General features: G+C 37.5%; 3 protein-coding genes and 1 pseudogene across 5 annotated transcripts; 2 read left to right on the top strand and 2 right to left on the bottom strand.

Moving 5' to 3' along the window:
• The first annotated feature begins 361 nt into the window (after positions 1-361).
• Positions 362-4,446, top strand: LOC121785541 (carboxypeptidase T-like). The gene is made up of 11 exons (XM_042183998.1): positions 362-817; positions 1,244-1,301; positions 1,403-1,513; positions 1,718-1,855; positions 2,118-2,187; positions 2,276-2,331; positions 2,561-2,686; positions 2,972-3,111; positions 3,567-3,639; positions 3,721-3,795; positions 3,930-4,446. Exons 1-11 carry the CDS (start codon positions 654-656, stop codon positions 4,239-4,241), a joined length of 1,323 nt encoding a protein of 440 aa, XP_042039932.1. The 5' UTR covers positions 362-653; the 3' UTR covers positions 4,242-4,446.
• On the bottom strand, positions 4,389-7,362 carry LOC121785524 (pentatricopeptide repeat-containing protein At5g42310, chloroplastic-like). Of its 3 annotated transcripts, none has more exons than XR_006046967.1 (5): positions 5,674-7,362; positions 5,373-5,525; positions 5,220-5,291; positions 4,744-4,927; positions 4,389-4,655 (listed from the first exon to the last, which is right to left on the bottom strand). XR_006046967.1 is itself a non-coding variant. In XM_042183983.1 (4 exons), exons 1-4 carry the CDS (start codon positions 7,345-7,347, stop codon positions 4,817-4,819), a joined length of 2,010 nt encoding a protein of 669 aa, XP_042039917.1. In that variant the 5' UTR covers positions 7,348-7,362; the 3' UTR covers positions 4,389-4,816. The 3 variants fall into 3 exon arrangements, 1 of the variants encoding a protein (XP_042039917.1); XR_006046964.1 differs by having other exon boundaries at positions 4,389-4,634; XM_042183983.1 differs by having other exon boundaries at positions 4,389-4,927.
• A 5,545-nt stretch (positions 7,363-12,907) lies between these two features.
• On the top strand, positions 12,908-19,061 carry LOC121785505 (pre-rRNA-processing protein TSR1 homolog). Its single transcript, XM_042183960.1, has 21 exons — positions 12,908-13,261; positions 13,341-13,417; positions 13,542-13,619; positions 13,708-13,839; positions 14,103-14,153; positions 14,265-14,408; positions 14,504-14,626; positions 14,742-14,819; positions 15,562-15,657; positions 15,736-15,852; positions 16,108-16,191; positions 16,406-16,504; positions 16,626-16,823; positions 17,058-17,133; positions 17,283-17,386; positions 17,469-17,725; positions 17,820-17,906; positions 18,015-18,245; positions 18,380-18,458; positions 18,557-18,620; positions 18,697-19,061. Exons 1-21 carry the CDS (start codon positions 13,171-13,173, stop codon positions 18,819-18,821), a joined length of 2,391 nt encoding a protein of 796 aa, XP_042039894.1. The 5' UTR covers positions 12,908-13,170; the 3' UTR covers positions 18,822-19,061.
• Positions 19,062-19,238: 177 nt separating this feature from the next.
• LOC121785513 lies at positions 19,239-21,104 on the bottom strand (annotated as a pseudogene).
• Between the last annotated feature and the right edge of the window lie 2,420 nt (positions 21,105-23,524).

Raw genomic sequence — 23,524 nt, 5'->3', positions numbered from 1 at the left:
ATCCATAAAGTACATCATTATCCAGTGTCCAAATTCAGTATACTCCAAATCGAGATATTCTTAAAATCTTTATATTAGCTAATAAAACACATCCATTGCTAATTATAAGGTTTAATACAGCAAAACAATCCAATATTTGCGGTGTTTACACTCGTATCCCAAATTTTTAAATTTATCATCTATGACGGGACATGGGATGATGGGAAGTTAATAATTTACAAACGATATTTTCATTCATCACAATTTTTTATATAACTTGGATCACACAATTTGAGCTATGATAAATATCCTAATTTATAGTGCAATTGTCATTTTAATTTATAAGAAATCTTTTAATCAGAAGAATAATTAAATGAGAAAATTGAAGCCGCGTACGCTAGTCCGACCAGAGCCAATCATCACTTTCTTCTGCAAACTTACAACCGACCGATTCGAACAAATTCCCCAAACCGTTAAACTCTATCAAAAGTTAAAAAGGAATTTCTCAAAGCGCAATCGCTGAATCACCGCCGTTAAAAATCCAATCGACGGCTACCCGTCCTCCTCTAATCCGGCGACGACTCACGGCTGCGTACACATTTTTTTTACCGGAATGATGATATGAAATCTAAGCAGGATTCTGCATTCTTGTCGTTTTAGATCGCCGGTTATAAATGGGAATTCGCCGTAGCCTGAATCCCCTCCTCAATATCCTGATTTTGGCGTGTTTAGTGGTGGTGTTGACCGATCGATTTCCCTCCGCTCATGGAAAATCTAGCGGCAGTGCCACAAATGATGCTGATATCACCCCCATCAATCACGATCTTTACCATACTAGGTATTTTGTTGCGGTTTATTTTTCAAAGGAATTTAGTTGTGTAATTGGATCTATAGCTGTAATGCGTTTTTCTTAGCTTACTATTGTGATTTGTGCGGCAATGCGTGAGTTAGGATTAATCATAGAAAGGAATTAATGTTTTAGTTGAACGAACGTTGATTGGCCTGGATTCGGTTTGCCTTGTTTGGACTTTTTGCAACTACTACTCATTTTTGTACCAGTTCATGATTATACTGTGATGTTATGGTGTATTAATGGGAATATGAATTGCCTTGAATTCCATAGATATCGAGACTCAAAGTTATAAATAGAGAGGCCGAGAGCGTACCAATCTACTGTTGTAGTACTATTTTGTAGTGTTCAACTCTATCAATTACCATACAAATCGTGCATCGTGATAAGGGGTACACTTTTCATCATTTGCAGTGGAGCTCTACTGGAGGAAGTCAAATCATTGGTTCATCGCCACCCAGATAAACTCTCGGTGGGTATCATGGGCCTTATTTTATAGTACTATATTTCGATTGTGATGAGTAGTCTGGACCTAAAAGTATGTGTTTTTCTGTTAATTTGCTATTGAAACAGATTGAGACACTGTCTGGGAAGAATAAGGGATATAAGGCAGAGATCACTGTTGTTACGTATGACCGTGATAGGAAAGACAATGATGACAAAGCAAAGCTCAGGATTCTGCTTGTAAGCATTCTTCCCTTTATATCAATCATCTTCCTTCCCAATGTTTTTCTATTCTTTATTTATTTTGGTTCTGTGGAGCAAGAGGAAGGTTCCAAACCCTGTCAGGTTATGATGTACTTCGACATTCTAGCAATTTGGATAGCGTACCAAAGTTCTCAGGTTTGTTATTGCTGCTGTTTTGACAGATGATTCCTTGTCTTCCAGACTTTTGGACAGCATGGTAGGGAGCTTATTACGACTGAGCTAGCATTGCGGTTTCTCTCCATCCTGAGCGAAGAGGAGTTTTTACCCAACATCAACCGTTCTACTTTTAACAGGATACTTAGTAGGCTTGTCATAAAGGTAATTTCTTTGCAGATTGTGGCATGCTTAATTGCCTTCAGCATTGGGGCATGCTTAGTTATTTTGTGTTTTTGCATGTTTATACAGTAAATGTGGATGTAAGACACTATGTTTTTCATGCCCAAGACCATGTACTGTCAATTCAATAGATACCTTAATGGTTTAAATGTATGATGATATAATAGTGATATGAAATGCTCAGTTTGCAAGATAGTTGTTTTAACTTAAGAGAGCTAACATCTATTGGGTTTCTTTCTGATAGGCTGTTCCAATGGAAAATTTGAATGGCCGCAAACTTGTTGAAGATGGAGAGCTTTGTGAAAGAAGAAATGGTGACGCTTTATCTGTTGCTAGGTTTCATAAGTTTCAAGATTGGTTCTAATTAAGTGAAAAATGCTGAGCATTGGGTTATGATTGCAGGAAGAGGAGTTGATCTTAACCGTAATTGGGGTGTAGATTGGGGTAAAAAGGAGAAGGTATTCATGCACTCTATCATGAGATAATTATGATTAGTATGGCGCTCAACTCTGTGATGCTTATCCTACTGTCCAAATATGTTTTCCATTCTCTCTTTCATAGATTTGTTTAAAGAAATGGAGTAGTTTTTACCAAAGTACACTAGTACATAATATGCTGCTGTAGTGATGGTTAGGTATTGTGCAGTGCGTGGCATTATGTGCTAAGGCATCTTGCTATTTGTCTCAGGACTATGATCCATATGAAGAGAATCCTGGGACAGCTCCTTTTAGTGAGCCTGAGACACAACTTATGCGAAAATTGTCCGTTTCATTCGAACCACACATTTGGGTAAATGTGCACTCTGGGATGGAGGTAAATTTGATGCATTGATCTTCTACTGCCACTTTTAATGAACTCACTAAATTTCTAGCTTCAGAATATGTGCAACTGAGCGCATTTTAAAACTGTCAGTGAGATTATGTTTGGCTAAATATTACATGTAGTATGTGACTTGTGTATATTTCTGTCAAAAGGTTCCATTAAAGCCGTTATCTGCTTAGCAGTTTTAATATCTTTATGCATTGATATGAATGTTTCCAACTTTAAAGATAACTCCATATCTTTCTTGATGGGTATTTTCTGTTGCTTTCACTTTAGGCTTTGTTTATGCCATATGATCACAAAAATACGACGCCAGATGGGGTACCTTCACAGATAATGAAATCAATGCTTGAAGCGTTGAACCACATTCACCTCAAAGATAGTTGCTTAATAGGCTCTGGTGGAGCATCTGTTGGGTTAGTTACTAATACAATTTTTCTATTTCAACGTGACATGTTCTGAAGCTTCGTTATTTATTATCTTAGATGAATCATGTCTTTACAGAGCAACTTTATTTGATCTTCTATTCTTTCAATAGATTGATGGATGTTTTTTATTTATTTAATTTTTATTTTTTTGGGGGGTGGGGGGAGTTTTGCTCTATATATAGAAGCTTCAAACCATCAAACTCATATGGCTATTACGAATCTGAATGATGTATATGTCAAGTAAGATGTCAGCAATCGGAAGCAAGCTACTTATTTTCCCCGGTCACCTTCTGTCATAAACATTTTTGTTTTGTACGTCTCTTCGCTGGTATCAACTTCTCTATAGTTACTCCTTATTCTTGCAGTCATAAGCTGTCAGTTGTTGAAGCTGGGGCCTCTTATAGCATTTAGAACTCTTATGCTTAATGTGAATCTATTCATAGGTATCTTGCCCATGGCACAGCTACTGACTACATGTATGATGTTGCAAGGGTGCCCATGGCTTTTACTTTTGAGGTTCGTCCATACCTTGTTATTAAGAGGAGCTGATCTTATGCTTTGTTTGGAACCTAAAATCCTCACATGCATAATATGCAGATATTTGGAGATCTCAAAGCCTCCCAAAAAGACTGCTTCAAAATGTTCAATCCTATAGACATCATCTCCTTCAACGTATGTCAAAGATTAGTCCACTGAATGAAATCTCCCATAGATGATGACAGTTTTCACTAATCTTCTTTACATAAAACCATGCTCACAAATGAATCGATTTACATAACTCAATGGGTGTTTCTTTTGAATGACAGAGAGTTCTCAACGATTGGTCAGCTGCATTCTTCCAAATGTTCACCATGGGTGTGCAGCAGATGGATGGACTACAATCTAAGGCAGTAGCGTCCAGTTTCGACCATTGGGTATCGATAGACGACTATCTTAACGGATATCTGATGCACAGGAAAAGCAGATATGGGAAGAAGATGGAGGTTCTTGAGCTAGGACTGCGGGAGATGAGGACGTATTTCAGATTGTTTTTGCTATCTTCTGTCCTCCTGCTCTTCATGTTCTGCTCTAGAATTTCCAAGAGCACTCGCCCGCTCGTTTCTGCCATCTCACTCTAATTAAATTAGTTTCAAAATCCTTATTATTTTCCCCAATTTTTTGCTGTGGATGGAGCAGTGATTTTTTGTCCACATGTATATTATAATTGCCTAGTGATATGTAATCTTGCTGTGGATGGAGCAGTGATTTTTTGTCCACATTTAAAGTTCTTGTCACAGTGAAAAGCATCAGCCGTATATATTGAGTAAAGATATAGCATATACATTTCCTACACTGTGCCACAATTAAATGCATTATGCATAAAGTAAATTTCAATTATCTACATTCACCACCAAAAATCGTACAACGAACAGGCAAATGGCAGCTTCACAGCACAGCGAGTCATTTACTCTAAAGCATCAACCAATTTTGACTTGACAAAAACAGGATCCGTGTTGTAAAAGTGAACCGACCTGCACAAAATAGGAGCGAACCTATCGAGCACGTACGTACCATTCACAACTTGAATAACTGTCGGGAGTTGAGAACTCACAGACGTTGTAATGGAAGCTGGACAGTTACCTCAAATTATTTGGTGAAATGACGAATGAATATAGACTCCAAGGCTTACTTCTGTTTGTGACGAACAAATAGACTATACTTTAAGAGCTGACTTCATGTATCTTAGAGCTGATCTTAACATTGCTCTAGCTTTTCGGTCAGGAGTGCATCCAGAGAGAAGCATTTCCTCAAAAACTGCAGGAACCTGAAACCACAACTTTGATAGGTAAGGTATACAATCTATGATCTTCTTCGATCTTCTTTCTATTTTCCTTTTTTGAGAATGATTACATTAGTCAACATTATACAACTTGTGTAGTATCCAGCTCATATGTCAAATATAGAATTAATCAATCTTCTTCTCCAAAATTTATGCAGATAAAGAGATGGAGTACTATATCTTTGCAAACGTGTTTGTTGTGATAGATTATGATTATGCATCAAACATTTGCTGTGTAGTGACAGTTAAAATTATTGAAATAGTAACAGCGAGGTACCTTTTCATACTTATCCACACGAACTAATGCTTTCATGAGTGTGGTGTAAGTAACAACGTCGGGTTTCAAGTTCTGCACACACAAATAATGCAAGCGACTTAGCTTAGAAATATGAAGCCCACTGCATCAAGTACTAATACAATTTCCACTCACATTATCTTTCATGTACTGCAACACAGAAAATGCTTCGGCATCTCTCCTGTCCTCCCCAAACGCATTAATCAACGAGTTTAGAGCCAAGATGCTAGGTTTCAAACCGTCGCTTCTCATGACCCTAAATGCATTCACAGCTTGCTCCGATAATCCCTAAAAGCAAGTACACATGGTTCTTAGCCTTGACATATAGTAATATCTACTCAATGATATATGATGTCTAATCTCATACAAACATTAAGTTGACATATAATTTCTACTCAATGATAACATAGGTTTGGAACTTTAGGATATGATATACCTTCTGTGCATAGGCATTGATGAGAGCATTGTACATTGTGGAGGAAGGTTTCAATCCTGCCGATTTCATCGCCTCCAAACACTCAATAGCATCATCAAATCGCCCCGATTGTCCATATATATCAACAAGGGTGGTATAGGTGATAGCATTAGGCAACAGTCCTAGACCCCGCATCCTTCCCAACAAGCCATTCACATCACCCCACCTCTCTTGCGCCCCAAACGAATTAATCATGATATTATACGTAGTTGTACAAGGCGAACACCCAGTTTCCTGCATCTCCTCAAACAGCTCCTCCGCTTTACCATGATGCCCTTGCTTACAATGGCAATCTATAAGCGTATTCCACGTCACTGTATCCGGCTCAATACCCTCCTCCTTCATCTTGCCAAAAGCTGCCATCATATGCTCAAGACAGTTATACTTCCCAAACGTATCGATCATCACGTTATAGAACTGTCTATCCGGACTCACCCCACAATTGCTCATCTCCTTGAGAACCTGAAACGACCTCTGCCACTCCCCCCGGTCCCTATAACTAGCCAAGATCCTACTAAACACATAAGAATTCGGCATCACACCATTCGCCTCCATCTCCTTCAACACGATCCTAGCACTCTCCCACCTCCCCGCATTCCCATAAGCATCGATGAGCAAGCTATACGTGTGCTCATCGGGCGAAACCTGACACCTCTCCATCTCCGACACCACACACTCCGCGTCCCTCAAAGCCCCCACCTTCACATAGCCTCTCAAGAGAGCATTATAAGCCCTCGTCCTCGGCCTCAATCCACCCTCCTTCAACTCCTCAAAAACCGCCTCCGCCTCCTCCACCCGCCCCAAACCCCCTAACTCACTCACCACGGCCACCACCGTGCTCGTCTTGGGGCTCAGCCCGCTCCCCTGCATCACCCCCAAAAAATACAACGCCCTATCCACATCCCCAGCCTTGGCAAAAGCCGTAGCTACATCATTCAACAACTGGCCATCCAATTCAATTCTATCAGCATCCATTTCACCATACAACTTCTCCAAAATCGAGACATCCACAATGTTATTCCTCATCAGAGATTGAATAACCAGGCTGTAATTAACATAATCAGATTGGTAGCCGTCCCGCCGCATCTTCTCCATCAAATTTAGGGCTTTCTCGAGGTCACCGTTCCTCGCGCACGCGCCGATCAGGGCGTTGTAGGTCAAGGGCGTCAAGCTCCGGCGCTGGGAGAGGAGGAAGGCCTCGTAGAGCTTCTCGCTCCGGCCGAGCGCGTTGATTAAGATGGAATACAGAAGCTCGTAGCTGAAGCAGAGATTGTGGCGCTGGAGCCAGCTCACCAGAGCGTAAGCGGTGGGGAAATTGGAGGGGGAGGATGAGAGGTTTTTGATGAGGGAGTGCCAGAGAGGGGCGGGGACGGCGGCGTAGGACTCGACGAGGTGGAGGGGGGTGGGGGGGTCGGGGTGGTTGGAGAGGAAGGTGAGGAGAGGGGCGAAGTCGTAGTGAGGGTTTGGGAGGAGAGCGGCGTCGTAGAGGTCGTGGTCGTCGGGGGAGATCGGGGTGAGGTGCTGGGAGACGGCGTGGAAGGGGTGGCGGTGGCGGAGGAGGGGGGGAGGGGGGAGGAAGTGGAGGGGAGGGAGGCGGAGGTGGAAGGGCGGGGGAGGGAGGAGGAGAGTGTTCATTGGGTTATCTTGTTGAGGTTACAGTTTATCGGTTTCTTCTCTTCACCATATTATTTTTCTCCAAAAAATAATCTTCCACAACAGATATTTTCAGACATGGGATAAACGTCATCAATGTCGGATGCCGCCAAATAATGGTTTACAAAACTTGATTTAAGAAACTGCACAATATTTTTGAAATTACCGAGTTTACATGCAAAGTGCAATGCATTTATATTCATGAGATGTCACATAAAAACGGTGAACTCATTTGGTTTCCAGACAAATCGCATTATTCCAAAAGTTGAAATTGAAATTAAGAAAATTAATTAGACCCGAAATGAAATTGCACTAATATATCTAATAAACGGAAATTTAAAATCCGAATTTTTTTTAGTATTAGGAAATAAGTACAATATGTTTTTATTTTGGACTTAGTACTTTTCCTCGGTGAGGTTTGATTGAGCTCTGTTAATTTTTCTATAATTATACTATAGAGTTAAAAGTGTGAATTATGTTAGTTTTTTAATATGATTATATGCTGAACAATAAAATTAAGAAATGTAGGTTTGAGCGTGATATAAATGAACATTCTTTGAGGAATCGGAACTCCAACCATTCACAATGATAACAAAAAAAATAAGTTGGGCTTCAATGAATTGAATTAGTCATTTGGCCTTTTGATTGAATACTTGTGTGAAGGCGATGATCCCAACAAGTAATATCAGAATTCATGTTTAGACAACCCGAAATGACCCAAATAAAGATTGGCTCAGAATGAGCCGGGTCCCGCAAGACCAAAGGTTGGGCATGGAATTACCCAAAGTCAACTTGCATTAGAAGTTTATTGTTTGATCTTGATTTTATGGGATGTTTGTTGAGTGCAAAACATCATACTTTAACATTGTGTGTTTAGTACGAAGAGTCGAGTTTGCAATCCCTGATGGATAAAAGGGCTTTACTTTCGGTAATTTTTTTCACTCCTTCTATCATTTCATTTTAGCTTTCAACTACATTTCGACCCTCCAAACGAGAGGTTTTGTCTAGCCGTTCACTCACTATTAATGGTCTGCCATTTAGTCCGTTCGTTGTAGCAGAGGGAGATGGAAAATCAGAAAAAGTTGGAATCAATATGTACGTGTTTCTTAAGTCTAATTAGTTTAGAAATTTTGAAAATGACTCAAAAACAAATGTGTGTACTAGGGCCAAAATGGATAAGATCAAACTAATGTGCAGATAACGATCCCATGATAATCATGGATCGGACTTAGAAAAACCCAGGTTCGGGTCAGGCCTAAGTTGACTTAGGTTCGAGTTGAATTCGTCATGACAAGAACTCGACTGTACTACATCAGAATTTCTTGGAGTGATCTTGGTCTGTGAGGAGTTTTTTTTTTAACGACAGGAAAAACCTTCCGCTAAAACGAAACATCAAGTTACAACCAAAATCTAAGAAATGAAAGCAAAAAAAACAATTCATACTAGCAAATAAAAATAATAAACCATCTCAAGCATCCTTGTTGTCCCTAACCTTAGCAACATGATGAAGGTGTACATCATTGACGTTACGCAACAAATGATATTGAAGAAATAGTGATGCAGAGAACGAAGGACTTGGGTTAAAGTCAGACCCATGATGACCTGGGTTAGGGTCGTAATGACCCATGTTCGAGTTGGGCCCGAGATTACTCAAGTTCGAGTCGGGCATGGAATGACTCCATGGACTAAAATCCCAATGTAGTCTCGGTTTTAGGAGAGGTTTGTTGGGTTGCAAACCCATCCCACATCGAATAATGGAGGAAGTTAAAAGTAATATATAAATGTTGTTCAACCTCAATTAGTTTGGGACTTTTCAGGAGTGACCCAATGTTGCTATAGTCAATGATAAAATTGGGTATAACATTAAAGAGGGGCGTTTGCAGTTAGGGGTGCTTAAACGGTTCTTCGGTTCTGGGTTAACCGAAACCGGGAACTGAAAAATCGGTTTCGGTTTCGGTACCGGTACTGGAAAATTGTATTTTTTCTGTATTTATTGAATTTCAGGTATTATTTGTTATATTTCTAGATGTTGAATTATTATTTTTACAGTATTAAACTATTTAAAATTATAAATAAATCTATACTAATATAAAGTGTCAGTTTGATGGAAAGTCAACATTGCCCTTTTTGGCGGGAAATTGTGAAGCAATTTTGTTTGCCCTTTTGGTCATTTTGAGAAATGACAACTATTGGATAGAAAAAGGCACCTCCTATGGAGCAATAGTGGCTTCTCAAATAAGCTTTAAAATCAAATGGATTGCTGCAAGACTTCTCAAATAAGCTTTAAAATCAAATGGATTGCTGCAAGACTTCTCAAAGAAGCTTTAAAATACTTATAAATAAGTGTATAATTAATTGAGCCTATGTTTATGATTTCATTTGAACTAATGTACACTAATTTTATGATTGCAGTGCTTATCTCATGGAGGCGAATCTGCCTGAAATGCGGCGACCACCACTCCAGAAACTTTCCAGCGACGCCGGCGTGGCGACTGGACGACAACAACGGGTGAGGAAGGGAAGCGGGTGAGACGGCGGTTGGACGGCAACAACGAGAGAGATGCCGGAGATGAAAATCAGGTAGACGGTAAGAAAATCCGGCGAGGAAGGGCGGTGGAGCGGTGAGGAAGGAGGAGCGACGGAGCAAGGCGGAAGTAGCGGCGACGAGGCAGGGTGGTGGGCGTGCGATAGTGGCGTGGAAAGGCTAATTCCGCCGATTGAGAGAGAGGGTGAGGCGCAGAGTGAGGGAGAGGGAGAGGGAGGCGACTTTTTGTCACGTAGGGTGTTTAGGAGTATTACTATATTAGTTTAAGAATATTGTATGTGTATATTATTTGGGCCTTTAATTTATTGGATTCTGTAATTTGAAAGTAGTATTTACACTACAGTAGTAGTACTACTTATTTTCCTATGTAGGAGTATATAATTTGGACCTTTAATTTGTTGGATTCTATAGTTGGAAAGAATTTATTATATTTTGAGAAGAGTTCTAAATTGGGTGAAAGGATTAAAAAATTATGTCTTAAAAATTAGGATTTAATTTGACTATTATTTATGGGATTTAATAGTAGTATGTAATTTTTAAAATAGATTCTTTTCTAATTAAGTAATTAAATTTATATATTAACTTTCCTTCAATTTATGTTAGAATTGGAATTGTGCTAGAGAGTTTAATTTGACTTCTATTTTAATTAAAATTAAAATAGAATTCATTATTGCAATGCAAAAAGGGCCAGTTGGATGGAAAGTAAATATTGCAATGTTTAATATTCCATATATATTTTTCAAATTAGTTTTATAATTAAGCTATTAAATTTATATATTAATTTACCTTTTATTTGGATTAAAATTGCAATTGTGATAGAGAATTTAGTTTGCATTCTATTTAGGTTAAAATTGAAATTTAACTATTTATTGTAATACTTTTTCTCAGAATTAATTCACAACCTAATCAACAACTCAGAGATGTAATCTTTATAATTTTTATCCTTTATTTACTTGATTAAAAATTTAATATATCTTTATTAGTCTCTATTTTAATACTCCATCCGTCTCGTCCTAAGTGAGACGCATTCCTTTTTGGTACGTCCCAATCTAAGTGAGACGTTTCTTTTTTTTTTTGCAACAATCAATTCATTCCTCTCTCCTACTTTATCCTATTTTCTGTCCTACTTTATATTCTCTTTACTTTATTCTCTCTTTCTCTTTCTTACTTTATCATTTCTCTTACTTTTTTTCTCTCTTTCTCTTTCTTACTTTCCCCCACACTCTCTTACTTTACTATTAATAATTTAATTCACTCAACACCACTACCTAAATTCTTGTGTCAAAATAGAAACGTCTCGCTTAGGTCGGGACATAATGAGTATATTTTAATTAGCTTCCAATTACTTAAATACTAATACTAAGTTTATTAAAATAAATTTTGGAATTAGATGAAAGTATAAATATTTAAAGTTAAATCTAACTTATAAAGTTTGTATAACTTCTTACTCCCTATGTCCCATAGAAATAAACCATATTTCCTTTTCGTCCGTCTCATACAAATAGTCTATATTCATTTATGGTAACACTTTTCTCCTTCTCTTTTACTATATCATTTATAGTCCCACCATCCACTACACAATTTCAACTACTTTTTCACCTTCTCTCCTACTTTACCAAATTACACATTAAAACCGGTGCCAACCCTAAATGGCCTATTTCTACAGGACGGAGGGTGTATGATATAAGTCGTAGTGTAAATTATCGCATACATAATAACATAAAGTGGCAGTTAGGTGTAATACCACAAATACCATTTTTAACGGGAAAAGTTACGAAAATTGTGCCTTTTAATGACTGTTAATAAACAGATGCATGCTAGACAATTTACGACAAACTATAGAATATTGTAAAAGCCTTTTACTGGATTTAAAAAGATGCAGTTTGGGTGTCTAATTTTATCGGCACATTCTCATAGTAAAAAGTTTATTCTTTACATATTCAAAGTCAATTAATTTTAGATAATACCCTTACTTTATTTTAGCACTTGCTTTACTCTTTTTATCTCTCATAATTTATTCATCTATCATATCTATTTTATTTTCATTTAATTCATTTAACACAATTTCTTAAAAGTCTTCATAATGATAATGTTTCTTATTTTTATCAATATATATTGATAGTGTTGTAACATGTCATTGATTTTATTATTTTTATTCCACTTAAGTAGTAGTAAATTCTTCATTTAGAGTGAGACAAGATAAGTATATTTCTATTTTTTAAATATCCAATTTGCTTTAAAATTCTTATATTTTATATGTTTATTTTATTTTGTATTTATTATTTGAAACTCTTATGTCTCGTGCATAGCATGGGTGTGAATACTAGTTTTGATTAAAATTACACATCGGTTCCGGGTCAGAACCGGAATCGATCGGTTCTTAACCGACCGGTTCTAAACTGGAACCGACCGGTTTCGGTTCTAGGATTTATGAAATATTAAAACCGGTTAACCGGTCAACCAGTCCGGTTAGAACCGGAACCGGTCGAATAAGCAGGCCTATCTGCAATATCTATTAATTTTCGTTCTATTATTCAACGATTACAAGGCTTGTTATCTGATTTTGATTCAGTGGTGATTCAACACGTGCATAGAGAAAGTAATTTTGCAGCGAATTTTCTATCATACATTGCTTCCACATTTCAAAGGGGAGTTCATGTGTTAGAGGAGCCCCTAGTTGGACTTAATCTTTGGCTACTTCATGATAGATTATGTTTTTCTTACATTCGTTAGACTTTATTGTAATTGGGTATACCCGCGCTTTCTCTATAAAAAAAAAACTCTTTTAAGAATTTCTGTATAGTACAGTCATACGATTATGTAATTTATTTAGTTTTTAGATACTTATTTTGCATGAAATTATTATTACAGTACTTATATTTTTTGAAGTGGGCTTTTAAAAAATCATTCCATAAAAATTTGTTAGATTTGGGCCTGCGCCTTATTTAGGTATTTGGGGAGAATTATTTGCGATAGGAAGATAAATTTGCAGAAATTCGATCCTTTTATAATTCAGCGAACCTAAAACCTCAAATCAGCCACAGCTAAAAAACCACAACACAGCCGCCGTTTCTCAGCTCCACACTCCACACCCGCCAACTCCGACAACCGGAGCACCACCGCTGTAGCCTGTTCAGTCAGTCGAGCCGCCAAATCAACCGCGGCCCCTACAACCTATATCATAAACTCAACCCAAAATCCGCTACCAATTGCGAACCCCTAATCGCGCAAGCGAGCAAGCTCAGAACAACGTTGTCAATATGGGAGGGTCTAGACACCAGATGAATAAGTCACACAAAACTCGATTTGCTTCGAAATCATCCCGCAATGTTCATAAAATTTCTTCTCAAGGTTGTATTTTATTTTGATGCATATTGTATGAATTTGATTAAATGTGTTGCAATTTGAACTTTGGTTATTTTCTTATCAGATAAGCTCAAGGTGTCAAAATCTGTCGGAGGTATTGCTAAAGGAGCAAAGGCCGCACGGCTGCAACGTAACAAAATGGTACATCTGTTTTATCTTCTTTTTTGTTTACGTGTTTTTTGTTGGTGAATCCAGTGATAAATTATATCTAGTGCAATCATAGTTGAAGCTTTTGATTTTTAATTTGAACTATTGTGCACTGCAGATGAGAGAGCAGAAGAGAGCCACAGTTTTGAAGGAGAAGAGGGCATTATCGGGGCCTTCAAGCCCCCCTCGTGTTATTGTAAGTGTGATTGCTGTTGTTGTTAAGCTGGAGATAGCTACTATTGTGTGTGTTTTTTTTTAATTTTTCTGATTTTTGAATATTTTAGGTGCTCTTTGGGCTTTCGGCTTGTGTAAACTTGAATGCCGTTGAAGAAGATATTCTATCACTGCTATCTGAAGAGGGACGTACCACTACTTTCCCAGCTGCTACATCATCAGAGTACAAACTAAGAACCACAGTACGTTCATAATAACATCTGTTGCCTGTATGTCCAATCTATGCATGGCTTCTGGAGTGATGTGGTTGCCTCAACAAAATTAGGATGTTACTATGCTTATAGTAATGGCACTTAATTCTTGATATGCATCTTTTTCCCGTTTCTTTTGTTTTAAATTTTATCTCATTATTCTGTTGTGTTGTTGTGGCTAGAAGTGCTTTGTATATGGGTCTGTTGAGTCTCTTTGAAAAAAAATGGTATTTAACTTATGTTTCGAATGATAGGTTTTAAAAGCTCCTCATGGTGATCTTGTTGCGTGCATGGAAATGGCAAAGGTACTATATTTGTTCTTCCATAATCAAATACTTTGGCTTTTCTTGAGTTGAATATGTGTCTTGCTATTAACATATTCCCTTCTCATGTGCATGGGAATATTTATCTTGCAGGTTGCTGATTTGCTTGCTTTTGTGGCATCTCAAAACTCCTTACATGAAGCGGATGATGCTGTTAGTTTCATCGATTCATTTGGCTCTCAGTGTCTTTCTGTGTTCAGAACACTTGGTCTACCAAGCACCACAGTGCTGATTCGTGTATGTAATATTTCCCATACTTTTTCTGTATGCATTCATTTCTCCCTCACCTTTACTTTCAAAAACTTGAGCGCATCCTCTGATTTTCACTTCAGGATCTACCTGAGGACTTGAAAAGAAGACATGAACTAAAGAAGATGTGCATGTCAGTGCTTGCTCCTGAATTTCCAGAAGATTGTAAGTTTTACCCCGCTGATAAAAAGGATGAACTGCATAAGGTGCGAAACCTGTAATTAAAATTAATCAGAAATTAGTTTATGATTTCCTGTTGGTCCATTTTTTTTAGTTGACTTCCACAATTTTTATGAGTTCAATTTTCTTTCTTTGTTATAGTTTATGTGGCTTTTCAAGGAGCAAAGGCTCACAGCACCTCATTGGCGAAACCAACGTTCTTACCTTATGGCTCAGAAGGTATAACAAAATCAATATTATGTCTTCTGTTAGCATTCTGCACAGTTCAATTTTTAGGTTACTTAGTGAGCCAGATTTTATCACAATTATTGAAGCTATTGTATAATTTTTATTATTCAGACAGCACAAAGCTACTCATATCTTCATTGCAGTAACTTAATCATGGTGGACTTATCTAATTTGCTGTCCTGAATGTACTTTCATTGTCTGAAATATATTACTAGCATTTACTTTCATCTACCTTCAGAGTCCAGTCACTAAATTTATCCCAATACGTTCCTCTTATAATCTTTTTTGTTGAATAATCCGAAGAGAAAAGATCCTTTTACTATCACTAAGACAGAAAAGGCCCTTTATATCATCATTTTTGTAACTGGATCTTGGTAAATAGCTTTTCTGAACTTATCTAGTTTGCTGCTTATCCAGTGTGGATTTTCTTTGAAATATGATATTGCAATTCAAATAATCCTGATATGATCCCCTTACAGTCTCTCTCTTAAAGAATATGAAGATAAAATACAAAGATGAAAGGGCCCCACTACCTACTTGAGGCCTCTTTTATAATGTTCCCCCTATTTGGAGAGGTGACATAAAACTTAACTGATGTGTCCAGTAGTCATCTATAAACTAAGAGTCACATACTGCATGTTCAACTGTAGGCCGCATTATTATAGTGAATTGGCTTGAATTTTCGGGATCATGCTACTGACTCTCTGACACATCAACTATCAACATGCAACAGGTTGAAACGGAAACTGATGATACCAGTAGTTCTGGAAAATGCACACTTGTCCTTACTGGTTATATACGTGCACACAGCCTCTCAGTTAATCAACTGGTGATATATTCTGTCTCTTTCATTATTTTGCATGAAATCATGAACGCATTGCTCTATGTCTGAATTTTTTATGATCAGGTTCACATTGCTGGAGCAGGGGATTTCCCATTGTCTAAGATTGAACTTCTTAGGGATCCATGTCCCTTGAATCTAAGGAAAGGAGCAGACCTTATGGATTCTGAGAATGATATCCAGGTTTGTTACCATTTCAGTAAAGTAGATATTCTTTTCTGCAAGTGATGGTTTGGATTCGCTCTTATATTAAACTGTCCAATTTCGTATTTGTATTTTGGATATTTTGATTGTCTGAAGGATGCCTATGTAATACCGTTACTTAATGTCTATAGGTGGGAGATGCATGTTTTTCATAATACACACACCATAACTTTATAGGGCTAAATATTGAAGCCTCTTGTATTCATTCTACTATATGTTGTTTTCAATGTGCAGGTGGTGTCATGCCTTACCGCTGATCCAATGAAACAAGAGCCTTTAGTTGTTGAAAATGCTCCTGATATATTGGCAGGAGAACAGGTATACACTGTTATTGGTGCTATATAAATTTTCAGCTTCTGGATAGTTTTTCTGGTTTTCTCACCTCTATTCTAGTTAATGATTATGTGATACATGGAAATTGTCTACTCTTTGTTATTCCTGTTCCTGCTTCTTCCATTTTCTGAATCTTCTTTAGCATGAAAATGGTATCTTCTTACAGTTTGTTTTAAGGTTTTTGGTTGTTTCAATTCAGACATGGCCTACAGAGGCAGAAATGGCTGAAGCAGAAAGAAATTACAAGGAAAAGAAGATGAAAAAGAAGAGGCTTCCTAAGGGCATCTCTGAATACCAGGTTGCAACATTGTCTCCATTATCTAAAGTCAATTTCGCTTAGTTTGTAGTATCTAGTTATTTGTTAAGTCATTCAATTAGATAAATTAGTGCAATGTATATTGATTGGGAACATTTTTCAGGCCGCATGGATTGTGGATGATTCGGATGCTGATTATTCTGATAGTGAAGGTGACGATGATGGTATGGTAGTGGATGATGCTGAAAATGGGTTTCCTGGCCAGAAGCTTCAGAACGATTTTGAGTTTGACGACGATAAGGCTTCACTAAATCTGCGAGATTCTGATGACGAATCCGAAACAGAGTCTGTAATGATGATGGTAGGTATATTTAGTAACTGGTAGATTATTTCAGTAGCATCTACTTTTGTATGCTGAAATCTTCTTATACTATAAAATAAAAAAATAACTAAAAACTGATTCATATACGTTACCTTCTCATTAGAATTAGTGTAATTTCCCAAATCTTTCGTGGAGCCAATTTTCTGCACAGGGTACAAAGAGTTCACTTATTATACTCGGCCTCTATTTATTCATCTTCTTTGTCCTATACAGGATGGTGACAACTTAACTAATGAGCAGATTGCTGAGCAGATTCGAAAAATCAAAGAAGAGCATGCAGAAGATGAGGGTATATTCCTAAGTATTTAATGTTTATTATGTTGGCTTCTTGTAATTTATCTTTGTGATTAAGCATGTCCAGTTTCTAAAAGATGTAGCAGCAATAATGAAGAAATTATAAGACTAACTTTGTAAGCAATTTGCATCTGTTGCTTCCAGAATTTCCTGATGAAGTAGATACACCCATAGATGTTCCAGCCCGGAAAAGATTTGCTAAATACAGAGGTGTAAAATCATTCAGAACTTCAACATGGGATCCTAAAGTATGTGTTTGCTTTCGATTGAGTGAACTGATTTGAATTTTTGTCTCCGGTCGTAATGTTGACCAAATTCATGTTTTGGCAGGAATCTTTGCCTCCTGAGTATTCTAGGATTTTTGCATTTGATAATTTCACGAGAACACAAAAGCATGTTCTGGCAAAAGCTCTTGATATGTTGCAAGAGGCTGAGGAGTGTATTCCTGTTGGCTCGTATGCAAGGCTTTATATCAAGGATGTTAGTGCTGGTATTGCATCCAAGTTATGCACACTGTCTAAAAGATTGCCAATAGTAGCTTCTGGTCTCTTACAGCATGAGTCCAAAATCTCTGTTCTACATTTCAGGTTACCTTCCTCTTATTGAGTTCTCTTTCATATTTATAATATGCATTAATGATATTTATATTATTTGACAATATTCAACTTGTCCCGTCTCTAGTATTAAGAAGCATGATTCATATGAGGCTCCTATCAAAGCAAAAGAAGAACTCCTATTTCATGTGGGCTTCCGCCAGTTTACATCTAGGTATTTTTCTTTCCTATATTTGCCTCAGGAGTCGGCAACAAATGAGAAATATTTGCTAACTGATCATTGCTCTTGTAACCACTTTTGCCTTCTGCCTTGACAATACAGGCCAATATTCTCTTCAGATAGTATCAATGCTAGTAAACACAAAATGGAGAGGTTTCTTCATCCAGGAACATTTTCAGTAGCTTCGATATATGCTCCGATATGTTTTCATTCTCTTCCTCTAGTCGCCTTAAAGAGCCAAGGAGAAGACACCTATCCTGCAGTAGCTGCTGTTGGTTCATTGAGAAGTGTTGACCCTGATCGGATCATACTCAAGAAAATCATTTTAACGGGGTAAGTACACATGCCTCTGAATCATGCTCTTGAAATTTGCTCTGTTTATGTGAACTGTATTCTGTTCATTGCAACTTGTACAACAAAAGAAACTTGAACATGGCACCTAACATATTAGAATGAATCTTGTGCAGTTATCCACAACGTGTATCTAAATCAAAAGCAACAGTGAGATACATGTTCCACAACCCGGAGGATGTAAGATGGTTCAAGGTAATGTGATCAATATCTGTATGTTCAACTTTTGGGACTCTATTCACAGAAATGTCGGTCTCAACATATTAATTTCTCGTGTTTGTTATTCATTGCAGCCTGTTGAAGTTTGGTCAAAATGTGGCCGTCGTGGTCGCATTAGAGAACCAGTAGGAACACATGGTAAGTCCACCGAACTATGTCTCTGGCTAGATGGTTCAGTTTAGCAGACAATCACCTGTCTTCTTGTTTGATTCAGGGGCAATGAAGTGCATCCTTAATGGTGTTATTCAGCAGCACGACACGGTTTGCATGAGCTTGTTCAAGCGCAGTTATCCCAAGTGGCCTCAACAATGGTTTCCATTAAACTCTGGATCAGAATAAGCTTTGGCTGAGTTCAAGTATGTCTCCATCGACTGAAACAACAATTTTGGATTGTATATTTGTTTGTGAGAATGAGCCCCCTATTTATATTCTTGCTTTTTCATGTTTTCTATTATCATCAAATCCACCTAACACCACTCGCTTATGTATCCTAAATTGACTATAGTTTGTTGTTTTGACGAGCTGTTTTTTTGTGCTACAAGGACGAATACAATTTATAATATTGAAGATATTTCCATATATGTTACACCCTGTCTTTTATTGTTATTTTCATTTACTTCAATTAATCAACTCTTAGAAGAATATTTATTGAAATATTGTTCGTCTATAAGTTTTCATTTAATAAAGTTTCATAATGTGTTCTTCAACTGGTTTCCCTCAAATTTTTATGAGATTGAATTGTGAATAAGTTAATACTATACTCCAAGTTTGATATAGTAGTATTATTGGTATAATTATAAAGTAAACAAATCAGATTAAAATTAACTAATGTACATAAAATATCAATCAGCACATTCTCCAGTAAGTTTTTATTTTAAGAAGTTTCATTCCCACAAAAGAGAGGTTGGCCACACCATTAGAGTAGAGCTGTTGGAATTTGAAATTGATTGAAATGTATCAAGATTTCACCATCCCATTAGTTAGAACCGATGTTTGGATGATCTCCAATGGACTAGGATCAATCAAAGCATGATCACCAACCTCCTTAATTTTATCAAAACTTCTCCAAGGGACTAGGATCAATTAAAGCAAGATCACCAACCTCCTTAATATTATCAAACTTCTCCGATGGACTAGGATCAATCAAAGCAAAATCAGCAACCTCCTTAATTTTATCAAACTCTTCAAAACAACTTTGTTCAAGAGTCAACCACGCTTCTATTCCATCCCCTTCCCTTGTATCGATCAACCAAAGCACATTGATAAAAGGCCACTCCACATCACTCCCGCCGTCGCACTTCGTAATCCAAACCGGCCGACCCCACCCAAAATCCACGTCGTAAATCCCAAAATTGCACCAACTCGAGATCGCCAGATAATCGGCCTTCTCGGGAAAGTCGCTCAAGGAATCCTCGAGATTCGTGCAATAGCCTGCAAACCCCACATCGCCCTTCATTCTCTGCACAAACTCAACATCCACTTTACCTATGGCTTCCCTCACTTTGGAAAAAAGAGCTTTCAAATCCCTATCGGCTTCCCCGTTCTCGCTCGACGCCGGCACGAGCCACACGTGGTTGCCGAAGCTGTTCTCCGAGAGCGGCGGCTCCGACTTCCGCCGCATGTTGACACCATGCGTCACCAGTGACACGCCTCCGCTGCCTGCACAGGCGGCGGAGGCGGTCATGAAGCATTTCCACAGGAACGCTGTGACCGTGTTGACGCGCGTCGGCCGCGGCATCCCCGGCTCGGAAAGACGCGCGCGGAGCCGCGATATCGACTCCGCGCCGAAAACATAGCGGCGCATCGCGATTTTTCCGAAGCCGAAGTACCGCTTCATGGCGGAGAAGAGATGCTCTTCCCGCTGCATGCTCTCGCTGGGCGGGAAGAGCAATTGCACCGCGTAGTCTGGCGGCACAATTTGCTCCTCCCGCCTCATGCTATGTGCCTGTGCCACCCAACTGGACGGCATAGGGACAGGAGCCTGGGCAGCAATAACTGTAGTTGCCCTGGCCCATGATTTTATAAATGAGCCGATGGCGACGCCGTCGGCGACCTTGTGAAGGATGAGTACGCCGATGGCGACGCCGCCACATGCGAAGTGGCTGAGCTGGGCCATGGCAACAGGCGAGCCAGGGCCCGGCTCGGCCCATATGAGTGGGGTAGGGATGTGGCAGCGGGAGGCGGTGGCGTCGGGGTTTCGGAGGAAATCAGAGAGGCTGTAGGCGAATTTGTCAACGACGAAGGCGATGCCCTCGTCGTTGCAGTCGATGGAGAGGGAGTCCTTGAGTGTCCCTGCTAAGGGATAGAAGAGAGAGAGAGTTGTGGAGAGAGATTGCTGCAATTGGGGTGTGATTTGGGAGAGATTTTGAGGGTTGGGAAAGTATAAAACGAGAGGAACATAGATGGGAGGAACGATTTGGTCGAGTTAGGAAAGGGTGTAGGTTTTTTTGTGTATGGGTGTTGGCGAAGAAGGTTTGATGAATTCTTTCGAGATTATTTCAGCCTCTATTTTCGTTGTGTTTTTGTCGTTGGGAGGTGGTGAAGAAGGCGTGATGGATTCTTTGGAGATTGTTTCGGCCTCCATTTTCATTTTGTTGCAAGGTTTGATGGATGGATTGGAGAAAGGAGATGGGAAATGTAGTACTCCTATTAGATACTATTAAAATTAAGTAGTGACATTATTTTTAATTATAATAAAATGCGTATATTTTAATTAAGGAATCTAAGCATAAAGATAAAATGGCTTGTGGATGTAGAAAGTATTATTTTTTATTCTTTATTTATATATATGTTACAATTATAATAAAATGCGTGTATTTTATTATAAATTTTGATTTACCCATTATACACTTAATTAAATTTAAAATAGTGAAGGATTTGGTTAGTATTAATTTTTGTAATACTTATTTCGAAATAGATTTCATGTTGTCGTCACTCATTAACTAACACTAGTCTGAGTAACGATATCACCATTCACGCAAAATAAGATAAGTTTCAAAAAAATAAAGAGTTTAGCATCCAACTTTATTGCAACCGAAAATAAACCAACTATACTTCAAAGTAACTAAGTTATCCTATAAAATAATCCAAATTTTCAATCTTACTCGAACTAATATTAGTTTAAAATTATTCATGATCGTCCTCATTTTTTAGTTTTAGCTTAGCCAGAAACGGAGATATTAAATTTTGCGGACTTTGAAATTCTAAAAATCAAGTAGAAAATTGGAACTTTGATACAAAAAAGGCGACAAATCAAGAAAATAAATCCTCTGCGGTTGGTGGCATTACTGATAGTGTCTACTGATCCCACTATATAATTAACAAAGGTATTGACACAGTCTCCTCTTAGTGCTAAATAAGTCCAAGTTAAATAATAAAAAATGGATAAAAAACGCAACAACATTTTTATTGGGATTTCGTGCGTTTTAGTATTTTAATTAAAGGTTGTTATATAATTAGACCAAAGGAAAAATAATCGAATAATTCATGAAATTTGGTCAAATTTTAATTAGTATTGCAATTTTAAAAATTAATCAGAAAAATCATGAAGATTCAATTTGTTCGTAATTATTTCAAAGAAAAAAAATGGTGAAAAAATGTCTGATATGGCTGTCGAATTATGTACCCATAAAATAGATGGAGAGGGTTGGTGAGAAGGGAACCGATAAATGATTTAATATTTGCATATACTACATCATTATAGATAAGTAAGCATAAAAGTGTTAATGGCAAACCGCACTATAAAACCTTGAATGATTAAAGGTATTTTCCATTGACAAATATTCTCACTTCATGCCCACTTTTATTAGTAGTAATAAAAAAAGTCAAATAATTACTAGTTGCTTAAGGGAAGAATATCCAAGGATGAGATTAGGTAAATACTTTTGCTCGTATAATTAATTTGAACTCTTGATTATTTTTAAAATAGATGACCAATTAAGATTTACTTGTGTATGGATTATAAATTTATAATGCATCTATGGTGGTGTTCGGTTTCCTAAATAAAATAATACCAAGTTATAATTTATGATTGAGTTATGAGATTATTTTAGTCATAAAAGGTTAGCTATGACTAATTATCACATAATTATCCATTTATGATTGAGTTGTGGAATTGAATCTCATGAATAAACACACTACATATTTAATCCCATGACACAATCTTGTAAATCAAACCCCTTTATCTATTATACTCCTACAAAACTGTTTATTGATGGTAATGTTTCTTTACATTATATGAAGTACGATAATTTGTTTCTAAATGAATACGAATTGATTATGCGTTGTAATCATTGTTATTTGTTCTGCATATGAAGACATCTATATGTTTTTTGTGTGGGTGATACGCATTAATATTATGTTCGATGAACAATTAACAACTTTAAATCTCATGCATTATTTAATTCTTGTGGAAATCATGATATCGAACAGTCTCAACTAATAAAAGGGACCGACCCTTTATATATCATTCTCTTGTTGTTGATGGTGGGGTAGTTAAACTAAGATATAAAACCAGAAATAGTGATAATTATAAAAAAGAGGCAAAGGCAATGCTTCAACCCTAATTGAATTCTAATTCAAAGTAAATAAACTCCAATCTAAACAATACTCCACTTTGAGTCAAGGCAAATGCACCATGCATTAAGTGTGCTGAAGATTAATCGCAGGTGCTGTTGATCGATTGATTGTAGAAGATGAATGAGAAAATTGAGAGATTGTATTCAATTCTTGGAGAGAAATTACAAACGAGATTGGGGAAAAACTATTCAAATCAGCTCACATTCTTTTCTTATAAAGTGCTGATTGAAAACTAATCTAACTAACTAACTTTTAAATCCTACGGCTAGGATTTAATCTTCACTAATCTCCCAATCGAACGGTCCCTGAGTCTTCACAGCTGGGATGATCCTATTCCATCACTAACTTGGTATTAGTTATTGCAGCTAAGCAATTAACTCCTACAAAGTGCTCATATAGTTTTGCCAATAATAACTACTCTACAGGGCATGAGTAACATTAGTCCATCTCATTTGTTTAAAAGC

Source organism: Salvia splendens, chromosome 2 (genome assembly GCF_004379255.2).
Source record: "Salvia splendens isolate huo1 chromosome 2, SspV2, whole genome shotgun sequence".
Taxonomy (NCBI): Eukaryota; Viridiplantae; Streptophyta; class Magnoliopsida; order Lamiales; family Lamiaceae; genus Salvia; species Salvia splendens.
Note: the sequence above shows the minus strand (reverse complement) of the source record. Positions and strands in the feature narration are given on the sequence as shown.